Source organism: Typopeltis vanoorti, chromosome 4 (assembly GCF_054136105.1).
Source record: "Typopeltis vanoorti isolate ZY-2024b chromosome 4, IOZ_Tvanoo_1.0, whole genome shotgun sequence".
Classification (NCBI taxonomy): domain Eukaryota; kingdom Metazoa; phylum Arthropoda; class Arachnida; order Uropygi; family Thelyphonidae; genus Typopeltis; species Typopeltis vanoorti.
The window spans coordinates 114,114,615-114,131,803 of record NC_143552.1 but is presented as its reverse complement, the minus strand read 5'-3'; the positions used below and the strand labels follow the sequence as shown (position 1 = coordinate 114,131,803).

Here is a 17,189-nt window from a genome sequence, read left to right as displayed (position 1 = left end):
ATATGGTCTATTTGGTTCTTTGTCTTCCTGTCTGGTGCTATCCATGTTCACTTATGTATTTTTTAAAGTTGGAAGAGACTCCCTCCTATTACAAGCTGGTTGAACATACAAAAATCTATAAGTAACTCTCCATTTTAATTTATTTCTCCTTCTGCATACTTTCCCATAACAGTTTCTTTATTAGTATTATAAATTCTGACTTTAGTATTAAAGTCTCCAATTATAAGTTGCACATCATTTTTATTTGTTGTTTCTGTACTTGTCTGTAGCATGTTATAGAAATTATCCTTTTCTTCCTGGATTGCTTTGTTTGTTAGTTGCATATATAGCAGTTATTGTAATGTTCTGCTTGCCAGCTTTAAATATTTCTGATATGATGACCAAGAAAGCTCATGGTGCACTAATGGAGTGGAACATGACAAAGAAAGCCATCATTAGTGCAACTCCCTTTGTGTGGTCATTTATATTTTGGTTCCCAGAGCAGATTAAGTAGTGACCAGAGTTTAATTTGCTTTTTTCCAGTTCCTATTCATCTCGTTTCACTTAATCCCATTATTTCTAATATGTATTTTTCTAGAACTCTCGAGACTTAGTATATTTTCCTAGTTTGAAACATTGTTCTAACATTCCAACATCCCAGTCTAAGTTTGTTTTGATAAGTTGTCTGTCACTTTCTTCTGCACCTCTGCTTCCCCAGAAGGGCTTTCACAGAGGTGCCTCATGTTTGTGGCAGTTTGCATAGCAAATTTTTTTTTTTTTCCTGAGACTGAGTTACTAGCTCTGTGCTCAACCCTCCCCCATTTATCCAGGCTTGGGACCAGCATGCCAAGTTTTCACTCAGCATGGCTGGGTTATTGTAGTATGTTATACACCTGAGTTGATTTGGTTGGCTGTACAGTTAACATTCCCACTCTTCGACCAATAGTCTGTGGGTTCAAATCCCACACATGGATGTGTGCAATTGCCATTAGGTGGGAGTTGAATTTCTTTGCATGTGCCAGACCAGTGCTCTGCTTGTTGGTGGCCTGAAGAGTGGAAATGTTAACTAGACAGCCAACCAAATCTACTTGAAAGGTTGACTTGGTACATTCCTTATCCCTCTCATGGTACATCAGAATATCATAAGAGTGTATAAGGAATTAGCAACTTTGTGTGGGTGGGAAGACAAACAAAAAAAAAAATTTAAGGAATCCAAAAATACGTTTTACAATGTAAATGAAACAAACAACTATGATTATATGTTAAACATACCAAGAAATTTTATACTTGGTTTTAATCCTTTTCCCAAATAAGCAAAACAGAGTTTTGCACATGAAATATATTCACATCTGAGCTACTTGTATATAGAGGCTAATGACTTCATATCACTTGCCTTAGTATGTATCCCATAATGCAAAGCACCCCCCCCCTTTCAGGTGTGTATAATGCAATGCATAATGGGAAGGGCCAGGCATGTATAATATTGCATTATACACACCTGAAAGGGAGTGTGTTTTGCATTATGGGATACATACTAAGGCAAATGATATGACGTCATTAGCCTCTATATACAAATAGCTCAGACGTGAATATATTTCATGCACAAAACTTTGTTTTGTTTACTTGGGAAATAACATTAAAACCAAGTATAAAATTTCTTGGTATGTTTTACATACCAAGAAATTTTATACTTTAGACATATATTTATACATATTTTACATCCAAGGTAAAAAAACTTTCAACATAAGTTATGCATCATCCAAAACACCACATATTTAGTCATTGCTGTTATTTTTAATGGTACAGGTCTTGCCACAGAACTCTATCTTTGCCACACTGTTTTAGTCAATGGCTACACCTCTTCTCGAATAGATAAAATATTTCATCTCTCTCTCTCTCTCTCATACCTGACACATTCAATCTCAATAAAATGATTTCCATTCCCAATATAATTCCCATGCAACTTTTATCTATTCTATCTTTTATCTATAGCAACTTTTATCTATTCCCCAAATGACATACTTTATTTACCAACATGTCCAGATGTGTATGTAGTTCCTTGTGCCTGCATCTTAGCCTAATGCCGACCAACAGGAAGATCTGTTAAGAACATAAAAACTACATCTTCTGTCATCATCATCGCAAGTCATAACTGGCAAATCATGACTTGGAAATATCCCCCTCCTCCTCAAAGGATTAAATGTAAGAATAATATTGCTGCATAGAGGTCATCAAAAGTATTCGAGACTAGAGTCAGTATCATCTATGAAGCACTCCTCTAACCTCAGTAAATATGACTACATTTAACAGATCTGGGAGCAGGAATGGTCTTAAAATCACTAACATATCTGTGATTAGACTTCTTTTTATCTGCTGCTAGAGGGCTGTAGAAAGCATTTTACTTGTTTACAAAGTAAATTGTGCTAAACAAGAAATTATCTTATTGCTTAATCCTTTTTCCAAGTATAAACAAACAAAGTTTGTGCATGAAATATCTTCACAAACAACTATAAGGTTTTCCTCCTTGCCATCAGAAAGATACCATATGAAAAAAAAAAAAAAAAAGGATTAAACAAGAATATCATTTCTTGTCAAGTATAATTTACTTTGTAAACAAGTGAAAACCTTTCTACAATTGTCTCTGATCAGTAGAATTTTAATTATAAGGTAATAACACCTTGTTGTTACTTGTATATGGAAATATATGAATCTTTATTGATTCAGCCTTGGTATGTATCTTTGTGGGTTTGTCTCCCACTGATGAGACCTCAATAAAGGTTGAAGCCAGTCTGGTCATTGATCCTTCCCACAATGCATAGCAAACCTCAATAAAGGTTGAAGCCAGTATGGTCATTGGTCCTTTCCACAATGCATAACAATATACATATCCAAAAGAAAGTGTGCTTTGCATTATGAGATACTAAGGCAACTGATGTGAAGACAACAGCCTCTGTATACAAGTTAGTCGTGAAGATACTTCATGGGAAAACTTTGCTTGCTTACACTTGGGTAAAGGATTAAACAAGAATATAATTGCTTGTTAAGTATTATTCACTAAAGGAGCTAAGAGAAGGGGAACACTGATATGACATAATTTCTTTTCAATTACGATTTGTATTGTTTCTGAATGCCCTTATATATTTGCTGATGAGTATTTTTGTGATGATGCTGACTTGAGATCCATCAAAATATTAGCTGCTTAATATAAATAATTTGATTAATGTTATGCTTTTGGTGTTGTATTCATTATTGTTAAACATAAAATGAAGGAATTGAATTATTCTGATTACACCACAGTCTGAATGCAGTGAATGGAAAAGAAACATCAATAATATGATGGAAGAATGAGATCTTTTGATTGAAGGTGAGTTAGCTAATTTTTTTCTCCTGAGACTTGGAGGTTTTCCACCTTGCAAAACAAACTGGCCAGAAAAAACACACAATTAGCAGACATGATAAGCCTTATTAGACTTATTTTCTTCTGCAAGAACTCCAAATAGCCAGTATTCTTCTTTCTTCACTTTAAATCTAAGTGTTTGTAGTGGTGTTTTCAAGATCATCCCTCACTGCATCTTCTTTGGCTTCTTCTTCCTTTTGGTACCAGTTCTTTACTTATTTTTATCCATCTGTTATCTTGCATTCTTCTCTATGTGATTTCTTTTTTTTTTTTTTTTTTTTTTTTTTTTTTTTTTTGTTTGTTTGTTTGTTTTTGGATTCAATAATTTATTTCCTGTAGTTTACAGTTTTCTTTTATATTTATGTTTCTAGTTTTATTAATTTTTTCATTTTTGTAGTTTCTGCTGCACATGTTAGTACTGGCCTAACAGCTTTGTATTATTTTTAAAAAAAAATTCTTATTTTTGTTTTTTATGTTTCTGTTCTTTAGTTAGGTGTTCTAGTAGCTCTAATTGTTTAGTCTTATAGTTCACTTTGTGTGAATGACTGATAATCAATGTAAAAAGATGTTTCAGATGTGTCTAAGGTAAAATATCAGTCATGTTTGCATTTCCTCCTCTAGAATGGTTTATTCCTTTACTACATTGGCATTCAGTTCCTGGAGTCCTGTGAGATGCTAGTCTCTTTTTTCAGCTAATGTGCTAGACATTCTAATTTGTACTCCCATCTCTCTCTAAACCCCACCTTCTCCAGTTTGACAGTCATGTTGATACTCATCTGGGACATTTTCATAGAACCATCACAACATAGACAACACAGAATTGTCTAGAATATTAGTATGTCTGGGCTTTATTTTTCTAAGCAGTGTAACAGAGTATCCTAATTCAAACTAGGAGAAACATCCCCAACTGTAATATCACCGTCATAACTAATAGATGGAATGATGCACTCAAGGTAAATAATGTTCTCCCTATAACTGTATTTTCAAACATGACATTTAATTTGAAGATTGTATAATATGATTCATCACCCTATGCTGCTATTTCCCTAGACTCAAAGCAGTACCATCATTCATATTGATGTTTAATGGAGAAAACATATGTCTAAAAATACTAATTAACTAAATTTATTAAACTAATGAGTTTATAAGCCAAGATTTGACATTGGTCACCAAAGCATCTTCATGGATACAAAGGAATGCTAAGCATGTGCACACAGGCACACCTGCAGGATGGCAAACATAGACTGATTTCAAAAGGTTAGTAAACTCCTAAAGTCCTAACTGGGTCCTTTCTGTGGGTGTGGTGGTGGAATATTGCTGAAGGTCTCGCAATGATGGTTTCCCAGATTTTTGGCAATGCAATGCAACCAAAAATTTGAGAGATAATCATTATGAGACCTTCAGCAAGATTTCCACCAATACATCCATAGAGAGTTCCAGTTAGGATTGTAGGAGCCAGCCTTTGGAAATCAGTCTATGTTTGCCATCCTGCTGGTGTGCCTGTGTGCACATGCTTAGTATTCTTTTTGTATCCATGAAGATGCCTTGGTGACCAATGTGAAATTTTGGCTTATAATCTAATTGGTTTAATAAATTTAGCTAATTATTATTTTTGAACATGTTTTCTCCACTAAACATCAATAGGAATGATAGCACTGCTTTGAATCTAGGGAAATAGCAGCATATCAAATTATTGTAGTATAGAGTGATGAATCATATTATACAATCTTCAAATTAAATGTCATGTTTGAAAATACAGTTGTAGGGAGAACATTATTTACTTTGAGTGCATCATTCCATCTATTAGTTATGATGATATTGCAGTTGGGGATGTTTCTCCTAATTTGAATTAGGATACTCTGTTACACTGCTTAGAAAAATATCCTGCTGGACTGCAGGATAGATACTAGTGAAATAAAAAAAATTTTTCCGATCTCTTTCTGGCAAAAGGTCAAACATAGTGTTTGGAATGGTTAAGGGGCATTTACCATGATCAGCTATTCAAGAATTAGAAAGGTAGAAAGTCTGTGTACATGTGCTTAGTATTTCTTTGTGTCCATGCAAGACGAAATATTGGCTTGTAATCTAATTCGCTTAATAAATTTAGTTAATTATTTTTAGATGCATGTGTTCTCTCCATTAAACATCAACATGAATGAAGGTCTGCATAACACTGCTTTGAGGCTTGACTTTTGTTCTTATTTGGATTTGTGGGTTAATACCATTAGAAGGCTTCAGTAATGAATCCACTGTGAATGCTCTGAACTCGGAAAAATGTACAACCTTTTTGTACAGACTCTTGTCCCTTTCTGTGACTTTTATGGTCTTACTCCAATTTTTTTTTTTTTTCCATGTTTCTGTATTGTTGTAATTTGTATGAACTGATTAATGACTAATATGGCAACCTACAATAACAACTTATTGGTAGTTAGTTAACACTGACAAACTATGTGACAGTTGTGTTCTTTGGTTTGTTAGTGATGTATACCACTAACAATCCTGAAGTTTCAATTGATGGTTTTAAAGGAACTTGCAAAAAATCAATCTAGTGTTAAAAAAATAGTAGTCCAATCTATATTGGTTTTCCTATTCATTCTTGATAATGTATCAGGAATCCTGGATTGATGGCAAATTTATTTAGCAGAAGTGATAGGGATGATACTTCAATTGATTATAAAAGGGAAGAAGAGGACAAGGAAGACGAAGAAAATCTTGGCTGGCAGACATCAGACAGTGGACGGGTATGAACTCTGAGAAACTGCTCAGAGTAGCTGAGAATCACTCAAAATTTGCCAAGGTGGTCTTCTTCTTCTTTGAGTGCCATCTCAAAGAAGAAGAAGATAGAGATGAAGCTTCTAGTCCTCTATAATGTAGCAGCAGCACTGGTTAGGCAGACTAAATCACTTATTTGAAAAGTTCTTATAAACGTTTTTGGAATTGTGACGACATTCAAACCCAAATTTTCCAGCAAAGGCACGTGTTATTCAGCTGGGTCTGGTATTTAATTTGATATCTAATATAACAAATTGCCAGAAACATTTAGCATTACATTATGTTCTTCCCTAAATTTTTTTTTTGTTTCTGCGTCTTGTAATTTTAAAAACATTTTGCTCTAATTTCCTGTTATTTGTTTTCAGTATGTAATTTTTTTTATTTTTTTCTTCAAAAGCTGATAATGCAGCTTGATATATTTTTGTAGAATAAGTACCACTTATTTATTTTTTATTATAATATTAATACATTATTTCATTTTAATATTTCATTATAATATTTCATTATTTTATGTCTATCTAAAATGTGACTGATTCATATTAATTCATATAAATAATGAATGATTCATATTGGCTATTATGAGGTTTTTAATTTTATTTTTTCCCACTATTCCCTTAGCCGATTTTATTTTTGTTTTGTGGATCTGTCACACACACACACGTGTGTGTGTGTGTGTATATATATATATATATTCGTTCCTGCATTATAGGTATTATAAAGATGCTGAAAAAATATTTAAAAATTCACCAGTTGATCCAACACAAGATTTCAATGTTCAAATGTGAGTATTTAATTTCCTATTCTATCTAATAAGAATTTTTTCTTCTTTTCTCATACATTATGAGAGAAAAGTGATCATTGGTTAAGATAAATCACAGTTGACCTACCTAAATAGTATTGACAAAAATTGCTTCTTATATTGATGAACAATTAATTCCTCAGATATAGTGTGTGATTTTGAATTGGATAATTCTGCCATTTGCTTTTGTAGTCAGATTGATAGTTTCTCATTGGCATTATAAATGCAGAGTTTAATATATATATATATATATAAATTTTTTAATGTCAGGACTCACATAATTTTTTTTTTGTTTCTACAAGTGTCATCATCATCATCAAATTCCTGTCATGTACCCTCAAGGGGTGTACAGGATATGACAGTACTACATGAAAAAAATTACATCATTACTAACTTCCTATCTACAATTTTCCTCCAAATCAGTCTGTTACTTGTCAAGACTCCAACATTATCAGATCTTATATTTCTATCGTCTAAGGCACTTTGTACCGTATCAATCCACCTATATCTTGGTCTTCCTCTGGGTCGTTTTCCTGCCAACCTGGCAGAGAACACTTGTTTTGCTAATCTTTCCTCTCCCATTCTATTTAAGTGACCATACCATCTGAAATTAGCTCTGCTAACGCATTCCTGGATGCTGACAATGTCAAGTTCTTTCCTAATATCCTCATTTTTAATATGATATTGCCATTGATGCCATCTGTTCACGCCTCTAATCTTTCTCAGGACTCTCATATCTGCGGTCTCTAGTCTTTGGTCAAGTGTTTTACTTCTGACCCAGCTCTCAGATCCATAAGTTAAAATTGGTTTGAACACAGTCTTGTATACAGCTAATTTAGTGTTCCGACTAATTTCTTTCTTATTCCATATGAATTTATTCAATTGACTTCCCACGATACCAGCTTTGCTGATTCTGTTGTCTATTTCTATATTTAGTTTACCATCTTCAGTAAAAATTGTGCCTAAGTAGCTGAAATGTTTTAATTTTATCCATTAACTGGGCTTTTGTATTACTGGAAGTGCGATTGGTGTCTTTTTCAACTGCGCCCCATACAAAATAATCCATGGGGTTAAGGTCTGGGGAGTTTGGAGGCCAAACATTTGGACTGGTGAAGTCGTAGAAATTTTCAGACAACCATTTTTGACTTTTCCCAGAGGTGTGGCAAGGGGCCGAATCCTGCTGCCATACATACGGCCTACCATTGGCTACCCTTGTTATCCAGGGCTTGACTACAGTTAGCAACTCCACGAACAAAGCCCGAATTCCAATGCCAGGGTTCTTCAACACCTGTTCCTGCAGATTTGCGAGGAATTCTGCTGTACGAACGCAATCAGATCGTCTGCTAGGGATCTTTCTTCTTGCTACATCCTCGTAGTCACCATTGCAAGTCTCTAGTTCATGCCTGATTGTTTTTACTGTATTCAGGGAGCATTGGGCAGCAGTCGTAATATCCTTATTTTGATGGCGGGCACGAATCATCATGATACAAGTTATTCTCTTCCATGATTCAGGTGGGTTCCAGCTATCCATCCTTTCTGACATCTTGTATATGAAATTCAATTTTATCCTGCTCAAGACTAAATAGTGATCACTTCCAATTTCAAATCCTCTGTACACTCTGGTGTCCTGCACCAGGGAGAAAACATCACTATCAACAATAATATAGTCAATGAGACTTTTCTTATTCCAAGCCTCTTCTCTCCATGTGAATTTGTGCACATTTTTATGTTGGAACATGGTGTTAGTAATAACCAGTCCATGTCCTGAGCAGAAATCCAACAGATATTTGCCATTATTATTAGCTTTGCTCTTTTCTCCAAATTTTCCCAAAATATTTTTGTATGTCTCACAATCATTTCCTACTCTACTATTTAGATCCCCAACAAGGACCAACTTTTCCTTTTTCATTGTGTCAGTTGCTTTTTCTAAAGCCTCAAAAAATTCCTCCACTTCTACCTTAGTAGAACCTTCTGTGGGACCATAGGCACAAATAAGTCTCATTGTCCAGTTCCCCATTCTCATATTTGCCCACATTACTCTACTTGAGACTGACTGCCATTCAAGAAGATTAGCCTCGTATTTTGTGTTGAATACTATGGCTACTCCTTCTTTTCCTTGATTGTCATTGCCTGAATATAACATTTTGTATTTATTGCTCAGAAAGATCTCACCAGTTTTGGTCTTTTTTGTTTCAGTCACCCCTATTATGTCGATCTGGTACTTATCTAATTCCTCAGCTAGCTCCATTTCTTTGCCATTCAGGCTTCTTACGTTGATAGTACCGATCTTTAACTCTGGTGATGTTGAGTTGGGGTTTGTTTTCAGATTTGTTCCAGTAGCTGACTTTTCGCTGTTCGCCCTGGTTCCCTGGCGAAAACAACGGGGGCCTTGTTTAACCGGGCGACGCCCCAGCCGGCATGAAATTTTGTCATGTTGTACCATCATTTTTTATTTTGGTTTAACCAATAAGAATACAATTTGGTCGGCTAAATCCCAAATTGCCAGCCCATCCTCGTTCGTTCAGTATCAAAGTAGATACCCAACAGGGTGCACCACGAGAAGGTGAGGATTGGACATTAGGTCAGAAGCCCTGGTCGGTTCTCCGCATTCCTTTAAAGGCTATGTGGAGGTCTCCTCTCAGTTATACAGCTTTGACCCTTAAGCATCCCTTCTACAAGTGTTTTAACTGTAAATAATATACTGTAATAAGAAAGAATTTGCACTAAAAAGAACATTTAACTCTAATTATATGTTAAATTAAAAATTGTTATGAAATTAGAGAATGATGTATTCTCTAATTTCATAACAATTTTCATAACAATATTTAATTTCACTCCAAGATGCTATTTCATTTTGAGGCACAACATTAGGCACAATTTTATCATTGTGTATTTTTATCTTCATTAATCCAAGTATCATCAAATATAAACTTTTCCCCATATCATAATTCCACCGAACATCAGCAGATGCCATATGGTCATTCCACACCTTGTGATGTACCACACAAATTCACCAGGTGGTCTTATTGTGGGCTCTTCTTGAGGCGTCCGATTTCTGAAGACCAGTCATTCCAGACACTATCCATTTCACTGAGGATCTACCTTTCCCCCCCCCTTTTTTTTTTTGAGAAGTTTACTTTCCATTCTTTCTATATGTCCAAAGTATTTATTTCAGCTTTCTTCTGTCATTGCCTTTAAGCTCTACCTATCCTTTCTAGGATCTTTCCATTTGTCTGCCTTTCAGTGTGTGTGTGTGTGTGCGTGCGAGCTTCTCAATAGTCTTCTGTAACACACAGCACATCTCAAAAGTAGCTGTCTTTTTCCTATCTGACCTCTTTAAGTTTCATGTTTCACATTCATTGATAGCTACCAAAAAAAAAAAAAAAAAGCTTCATCCAGAATCCTCAGCTTTGTTCCTATAGTGAGATATTTGTCCTTCCAGATTATAGATAAGTTTCTGATATCTTCTGAACATCAATTCTTCACATTAATAATGTATCCCAGATATTCATATTTGCTGATCACCTCAATTGTTTCTTCATTAATTAAGGTACACTTGATCTCACAACTTTCTCTTCAATAACTATTCATCTTATTAGGATTGATTTTGTCCTCTATTGTTCTCCAGTACCTGTTCTTACTGTAGCTTTTTTGCTCACAAGTTAGCTGTCAACTTCTTATTTAGAAAAATTATTACTAGAAACTCCCCCCCTCCCCCTCCCTCCTAGTATACTGCAGTGTTTCTCAAACTGGGGCGTATGCCCCACATGGGGGAAATTAGAAAATGTTCATGTACATATTTGTATTATACTTTTTCAGAACTTGGCTGACTATTATGCTAGAGGGGGGGGGGCATCAAAATCTTTGAGGCGTTGAGGTGGGGCATGATCCAAAAAACATTGAGAAACACTAGTATACTGCCTTGTTTCACTGAAGCATGATTTCTGATTTCATCCATTACTCTTAATATTAGGTAAAATAATATAAAATAATACACTTCAAATTATTGAGATGTTTTACTTTAGGATTGTACATAATTGGGTAAATTAAGTGATTTGCACAGACAACTCTGAATGTGTGTTACTGTTCAAACTATAAAGTCCAGTAGAATTTATTGGTTCTTTTTTGGTCTAGTTTAAAATGTAACTTTCTTCTATTCCAGAAAATCTGATAAGGTTATATATTCTTCTAATTTTTAAGGAATTTTTGCTATTTCACCTGTCAGACATTACAATAATTATTAATTTTAAATCAATTGGTTTTGTTTACAGTAATCTTTAAAGATACCTGTGGCATAATTATAAATAATAAATTACACGATGACCACAGTAATTAACTTTAATGAAATAAAGGTATTTCTTACTGAAATTAACAATACATCATCAATATAGAACAAACAATTCAAAGGAATGGAATACAAAGTACATAACAGTCAGTGGATTACCGATTAAAAATTGTTGCCACGTGCTAGAAATTAATATTAATAAAATATTATTAAATAATTCTTAAAAACTATTTCTTTAATGGTATGAAGATAAGAATCTCCCAAAAAAATGAAGATTCTTGTTTACAGTAGTGAGTGAATTACCATAAATAGCTTATATAGTTTATAAACACTCCATTCATATAGATACTCTCTATCTGTATGAATATAGAAAGACAGTTTTCCTATTTAAAACATTAAAATAAGTTATAATTTTTGGGGGGAGGAAAGCAGTACGAATTAGAAAGCTTAGTAGTATAGCTCATTCAAAGTTGCCTGCTTCATACTGCATCATCAGTTTTAGAGAATTCAAGGTCATGAAACTGTATAGCAGATCAGAATGAAATTTTAAATAATAACTTAGACAATTTAAGACAATGCAGGAATTTTAAACAAATTATTTGAATGACAATTTTTTTCTGAAGTATTTCTCAGATTTAATATGAACTGTCTCTGATGACAAAGAAGTCATTGTATTCTGCAATTGGTGTGAATATTTTAATAGGCATTTCAGGAATGCTATTGCCATTTCTTTTGTTAGAGGCCTTTCTGAAAAAATAGACAGAACGCTATGCAAATACAACATTAAAATCACCTCTAAACCCTCAAACAAGTTAAGACACCTACTCAGTTCTTCTAAAGATCCTCTTCCACACCTAACCCACCCAGGGGTATACAAAATACAATGCACATGTAACATACCATACATAGGGGAAACAGGGCGAACTATCCCAATCAGACAAGACGAACACAAACGACACATTAAATACCTCCATTTTGAGAAAACCGGCCTTTCTGACCACGCACTCCAAACATACCAAGAATTGATTGGAAAAATACCAAGTCCCTACACTGCACCAAAACCTGATTTGAGAGAAAATTTAAAGAGTAATGTGAAATGCTCAAACACAACCCAAATCTCAACAAAAATGATGGCCTAACGATTTCAAGAATGTGGAGGACCCATCTACAACCTGTATAACAACCTAAACTAGCCATAGAAAAATCCCACTACAAGAAGACAACCTGGTGAAGTGTTTGTAACATTCAACAGCAACTGAAAGAAATCATATAACAATCAGATCGGTACAATTCCAGAAAAATATTAATACATGAGGACTTGAGTAGTTGTATTTATTTTTTATTTAATAATTTTTTATTATTATTATTTTTTATTTGTGTATTTATTTATTTTTTTTTTATTTTATTTATGTATTTTTTATTTTATTTTATTTTTTTAATCACTAGCGGTCAGGCTAAGGAAAAGGATTAATTAACTACGTAGATTTAGTTTACCGGTATGCAGGGCTAGAGCATGTAACTTGGTTCCTTATGCACTTGTATCCTTCCGATGATGACCTCGATACAGGGGTTGAAACGTCAAGTTTTATTTTATTAGTAATTAATAAAATAATCTGTTCAACACGTGTGTTTTGTGTCCCTAAATCTACAAATATGAATTTTAATAGGCAGTTTACTAAAATGCAGAAATAAAATATAGAAAGAAACACAGTTATGAGCATTCATAAAATTATATGATCTTCAAAGTGTACAACGTATTTCACCTTGGTATTGCTCCGAAGTTGAATTGCCATCTTAATATTGTCACATTTTTAATATGTTCTATGGATTTATTAATTCATATAACGTAATCATGAGTTTGTCCCACAGGAACAAAATAATGGTTATTTTGTTCCTGTGGGACAATATATAATTAGTTTTCTTATATGGGATAGGGGAATTTTAAAATTTTAGTGTTAACTCTTGATTTGGTTACATACAGGAATGCCAGAGGTGTTCCTTTTTGAAGTTTAATCACGAATTGTAGAAAGAGAGTTTGATTGGACTTAAGAAAGTAGTATCTCGAGGAAAATGTTTTCCCTCTCTAGTGTCATTCCCAGCAGATATACAGGTTGGAAAAAAAAAAAGAAGAAAAAACTGGATACATCCTGGAATGCGAAACAAATTTTCTCAGAAATAAAATATTCTTTATTATTCCATTGTCCTGTTGGCTAAGTCCTAATGTATGTATTTCCATTTTTAATATGCTTTGTAATACATACATGGCAGGATATTGGAGTAAAAAAAAAAAAGGGTTTCATTTTCAAGGAAATCTGCTTTGTACCCATTTTCAATAGCTAACTTTGACTCTGCTGTATTTCATATTGAAAGTTTGGGGTATATGCAGTTGCCTTTTTTAAAGAAAATATTAATTTTTGAATTACTTCTAAAAGATGCTGAATTTTTATTTATATCTATATCAAAATTATAATTTATTACTAAATATTATTTATATGTGAAACTATTGGATAACAGGTAATATTCACCAATTTAAAAACACTGCTTTATGTTTTATCTGAATATGTTATCATTATGAACTAAAATATACCACCAGGTCTTTTAAATGTTATTTTAGATAAGCTTGAGATTTAGTACATGATATACAGAATCTTAAAAGGTTACTTGGTCTATTCAAAGAAATATCATGTCAACCAGTGCACTATATTTATTATTTTTTAACATAAATTCCACCTTTGAATTGTTGTGAACCTATAGCACATAATCTGTAAACTGCTCATTCTAAGAATGAGCAGTTTCCAGATGAGCAGAACCATAAAATGGCTTTTTAAAGCCATTTTATGGTTCCCAGTAAGCAGGCTTTTTTGAGGGGATGAAAATTGTTTTAACAACTAAACACAAATATCCATGCCACAGTGAGATATGAACCCATCAGGAGCAGGCTATTCACTTAGACAACCAGACTGGCTGATTAAATGTTTTTATATATATATAAGGGAGGACATGCAGATTTTTAAAGAGTTTGTATTTATAAATTATTATTATTATTATTTGACACCTCCAGGGAGCCCAAAGACTCATTGAGGGAGGGCACCTACTCTACAAATAACGTCTTCACCATTCAACCTCATCCAGCTGTCATCCACCATCCGCATAATCTACATCAATACTATCTACTGTCCACCACCACCACCACTAGTATTTTCACAGACAATCACAAACATCAATGCCCACGCGAGATTATCTCAATTCTTTATGCTTACATGCCTATATGTGCACAAGTATATGTATACACACAATTGCCAGATTTATTATGTGGCAAAAATGCAGAAAGTTTCAGTATTCATGTTAACCATAAATGTTTGAGTAATCACATTTTAACATGATATATTAGCATTATAGAACATTGTTTTGCCATAATTACTTCAAACTAAGAAAAGCATCGCATTTGTAGGGTATAAAATTTATCTAATGCAGTGCTTCCCAACCAGTGAGTTGCAAGATATGCGATGAACAGTACAAATTCATGAGTCTGATCGAAGCAGTGCGTGCTGCTGGGCCACCCAACTATGCTCTGCCTGCTCACTCACAGCTGTCTTCAATTTCTTTCACATTGTAGCATTGGATCAGTAGCAGTGTATTTTTGCAATAATTTTGCAAAGTTCTGTTGTATTAGCAGCTTGACTTCCAAAGTTTGGTCTAAAATCTCTAATATTCAATTGATACATTATGTTTTGTTCATAGAGAGGCTTTCGTGGCAAAGACTTTGTCACCAGATTTAATGTCCAAATTAAATGATATCATCAAAATGGTAAACTATCAAATCTAAACTGCTACTGTCCTGCTTTTTGTTGCCTTGTGCAAAGAACTGGAATTAGACCATCAGTCTTTCTTTGCTATTTCATAGTAAAGTGAGATGTTTGTCCAGGAGCAGAGTTTTGGCAAAAGTTCATGAGCTTAAAGAATAATTAAAACTTCTTTTAAGAATGACTCTTATTATTCCCATTTTTTAAAATGTGAATAATAAGTCATTTGTCATGAATAATAAGCCAATAACTAGTATTGGCTTCTAAAAATGGCATACCTAGCAGATATATATATATAAGCATCTGAACGAACTTAATAAAAAATGCAAGGACCAAACGAAAATATATTAACTTATACTGATAAAGTTAATAGATTCAAATCTAAAATCCAACTTTAGATAAATTAAGTTAATAATAGTTCCCTTTCAATGTTTATTTGGTGTTTTAATTCTAATCCGAGCAAAGAACTATTTGCACTTTTTTAATTTTAATTAGCACTTGTAAGGCAACATCTGAGCATGCTTGAGGAGCAGCTCCATTTTTATTTTAACCAAACCCAAACCAACAAAAAAAAAAAAAAAAATCGATTGGATTTGAAATCTGTTTGCATCACTATCAGAAAATATTTCAGACTTCGATCTTTCAATGATCTTTCCGAGGAGCTCCTAGATTTCAGGAATGATCAAACTCTTGAAGTTCAGTTAGAAGATATTCAGTTATCATTATCTGAATTCTGGTTGACTGCAACCAGATGTCAGGGATCACTCCACGTATTCTGGAAGCTATTGAAAAAGAAAAGCTAATTTTTGAGCTTTTTCAATAGCTTCCAGAATATTTTACCACCTTTCTGATATTTAATTTCTGTATTCTTACCACAGTCTTCCCATGACTTTTTTTTAGCTAATTTTACACTGTGCTTTGCTTTCTTACATTTCCCCCTGTATTCCCAAAGTGCACAAACTGACTTACTTGCCAGGAGCTTTCGATATGCTTTCTTCTTTTCCTTGACTACCTCTTTAACTTCCTGAGTCCACCATGGTGTTCTGATTTTTCTGCCCCTTCATTGCAGAATCTGCAAAGAGGTGGTAGAAATAATCTGCAAATTTCTTGCAGATTACCTCACCTCCCAAAATTAGTGAGGTAATCAATTTTTCAACTTTTATTTCTGAATCTTACCCATAAAATTAGAAACTTGAAGTATGTTAGTTTCCATGGATGTGCTGAGGATTAGATAAAACCATGTTCTAGAGACCGAACATGAAGCCTCTCATGCCACTTCAGAGGCCTCTAATAACCAGCTAGTTATCTCTCCCTGTGCAAAAAATTCATCAAACATCATCACCACCTATGACCACATAGTCCATGTAAATAAACAAGAAACACTAAGAGAAGACAGATGCCAAGTCACACAAGTGGCACTGAGAGTGAGACATTCATACATCTCTCTGGCCTAGCTCTTCATCGTAGTGCAATCACAATGAGACTTACTTTCATTTATATATATGTCACATGATGTGATGCATTTATATGCAGATGTGATTTGAATCCTTGCACAAATGCATATCCTGTAGATTGTTTACTGTGAACTGACTTATTGTTGCTCAACACAGTTTATTTCTGCTCAACAAAATATTTTGTTAAATAAACTGCAAGTGATTGAACAATGTGATACCATTGTTGTACATTCTGTATTATGTTAAAATCGTCTTTTTTTTTTTCATAAAGGCAAATTTTAGTGTGGTTTGTTAACTTATGCTGAGTGCTGCCTATAGACTTTGTTTAGACAAGAAATTACTTTGTATTCATTTTCAATTAGCATAGGTTCATGATTTTCCAATATTTGTAGTTCTTTGTAAAGGAAGATGAAATGAAAATCTTATTATTAAAACTTAACAAACCTTGACTTGTTATAGTTTGCTACAATAGCTAAAGAATGTGCACTTTGGGAGAGCACAGTAAAATTCTATACTGTCACATTTAACCTATGTAAATGCTTTTTTTTTGTCTCTCTGAAAGCAATCCAAATGTTAATTAGAACTAATGACAATTGGAATTCTAATATATTTTTGCCACTACTGCATTTTCAAAAATAAATTAATTTAATTGATGGAGAATGCACATCAAGTTTGCTGTAATATTTTGTAGATATTGTGT

The 17,189-nt window shown here is 33.7% G+C and overlaps 1 protein-coding gene across 2 annotated transcripts in view; it reads left to right on the top strand.

Annotated features, from left to right (window-relative positions):
- Nucleotides 1–17,189, top strand: part of Usp5 (ubiquitin specific protease 5) — a 362,226-nt gene that overhangs the window by 156,489 nt on the left and 188,548 nt on the right. For both annotated transcript variants that reach the window (XM_090391427.1, XM_090391426.1), the window contains exon 9: nucleotides 6,858–6,929. In XM_090391427.1, coding sequence (XP_090247553.1) covers nucleotides 6,858–6,929 — 72 coding nt within the window. The remainder of the gene's footprint in view (nucleotides 1–6,857; nucleotides 6,930–17,189) is intronic.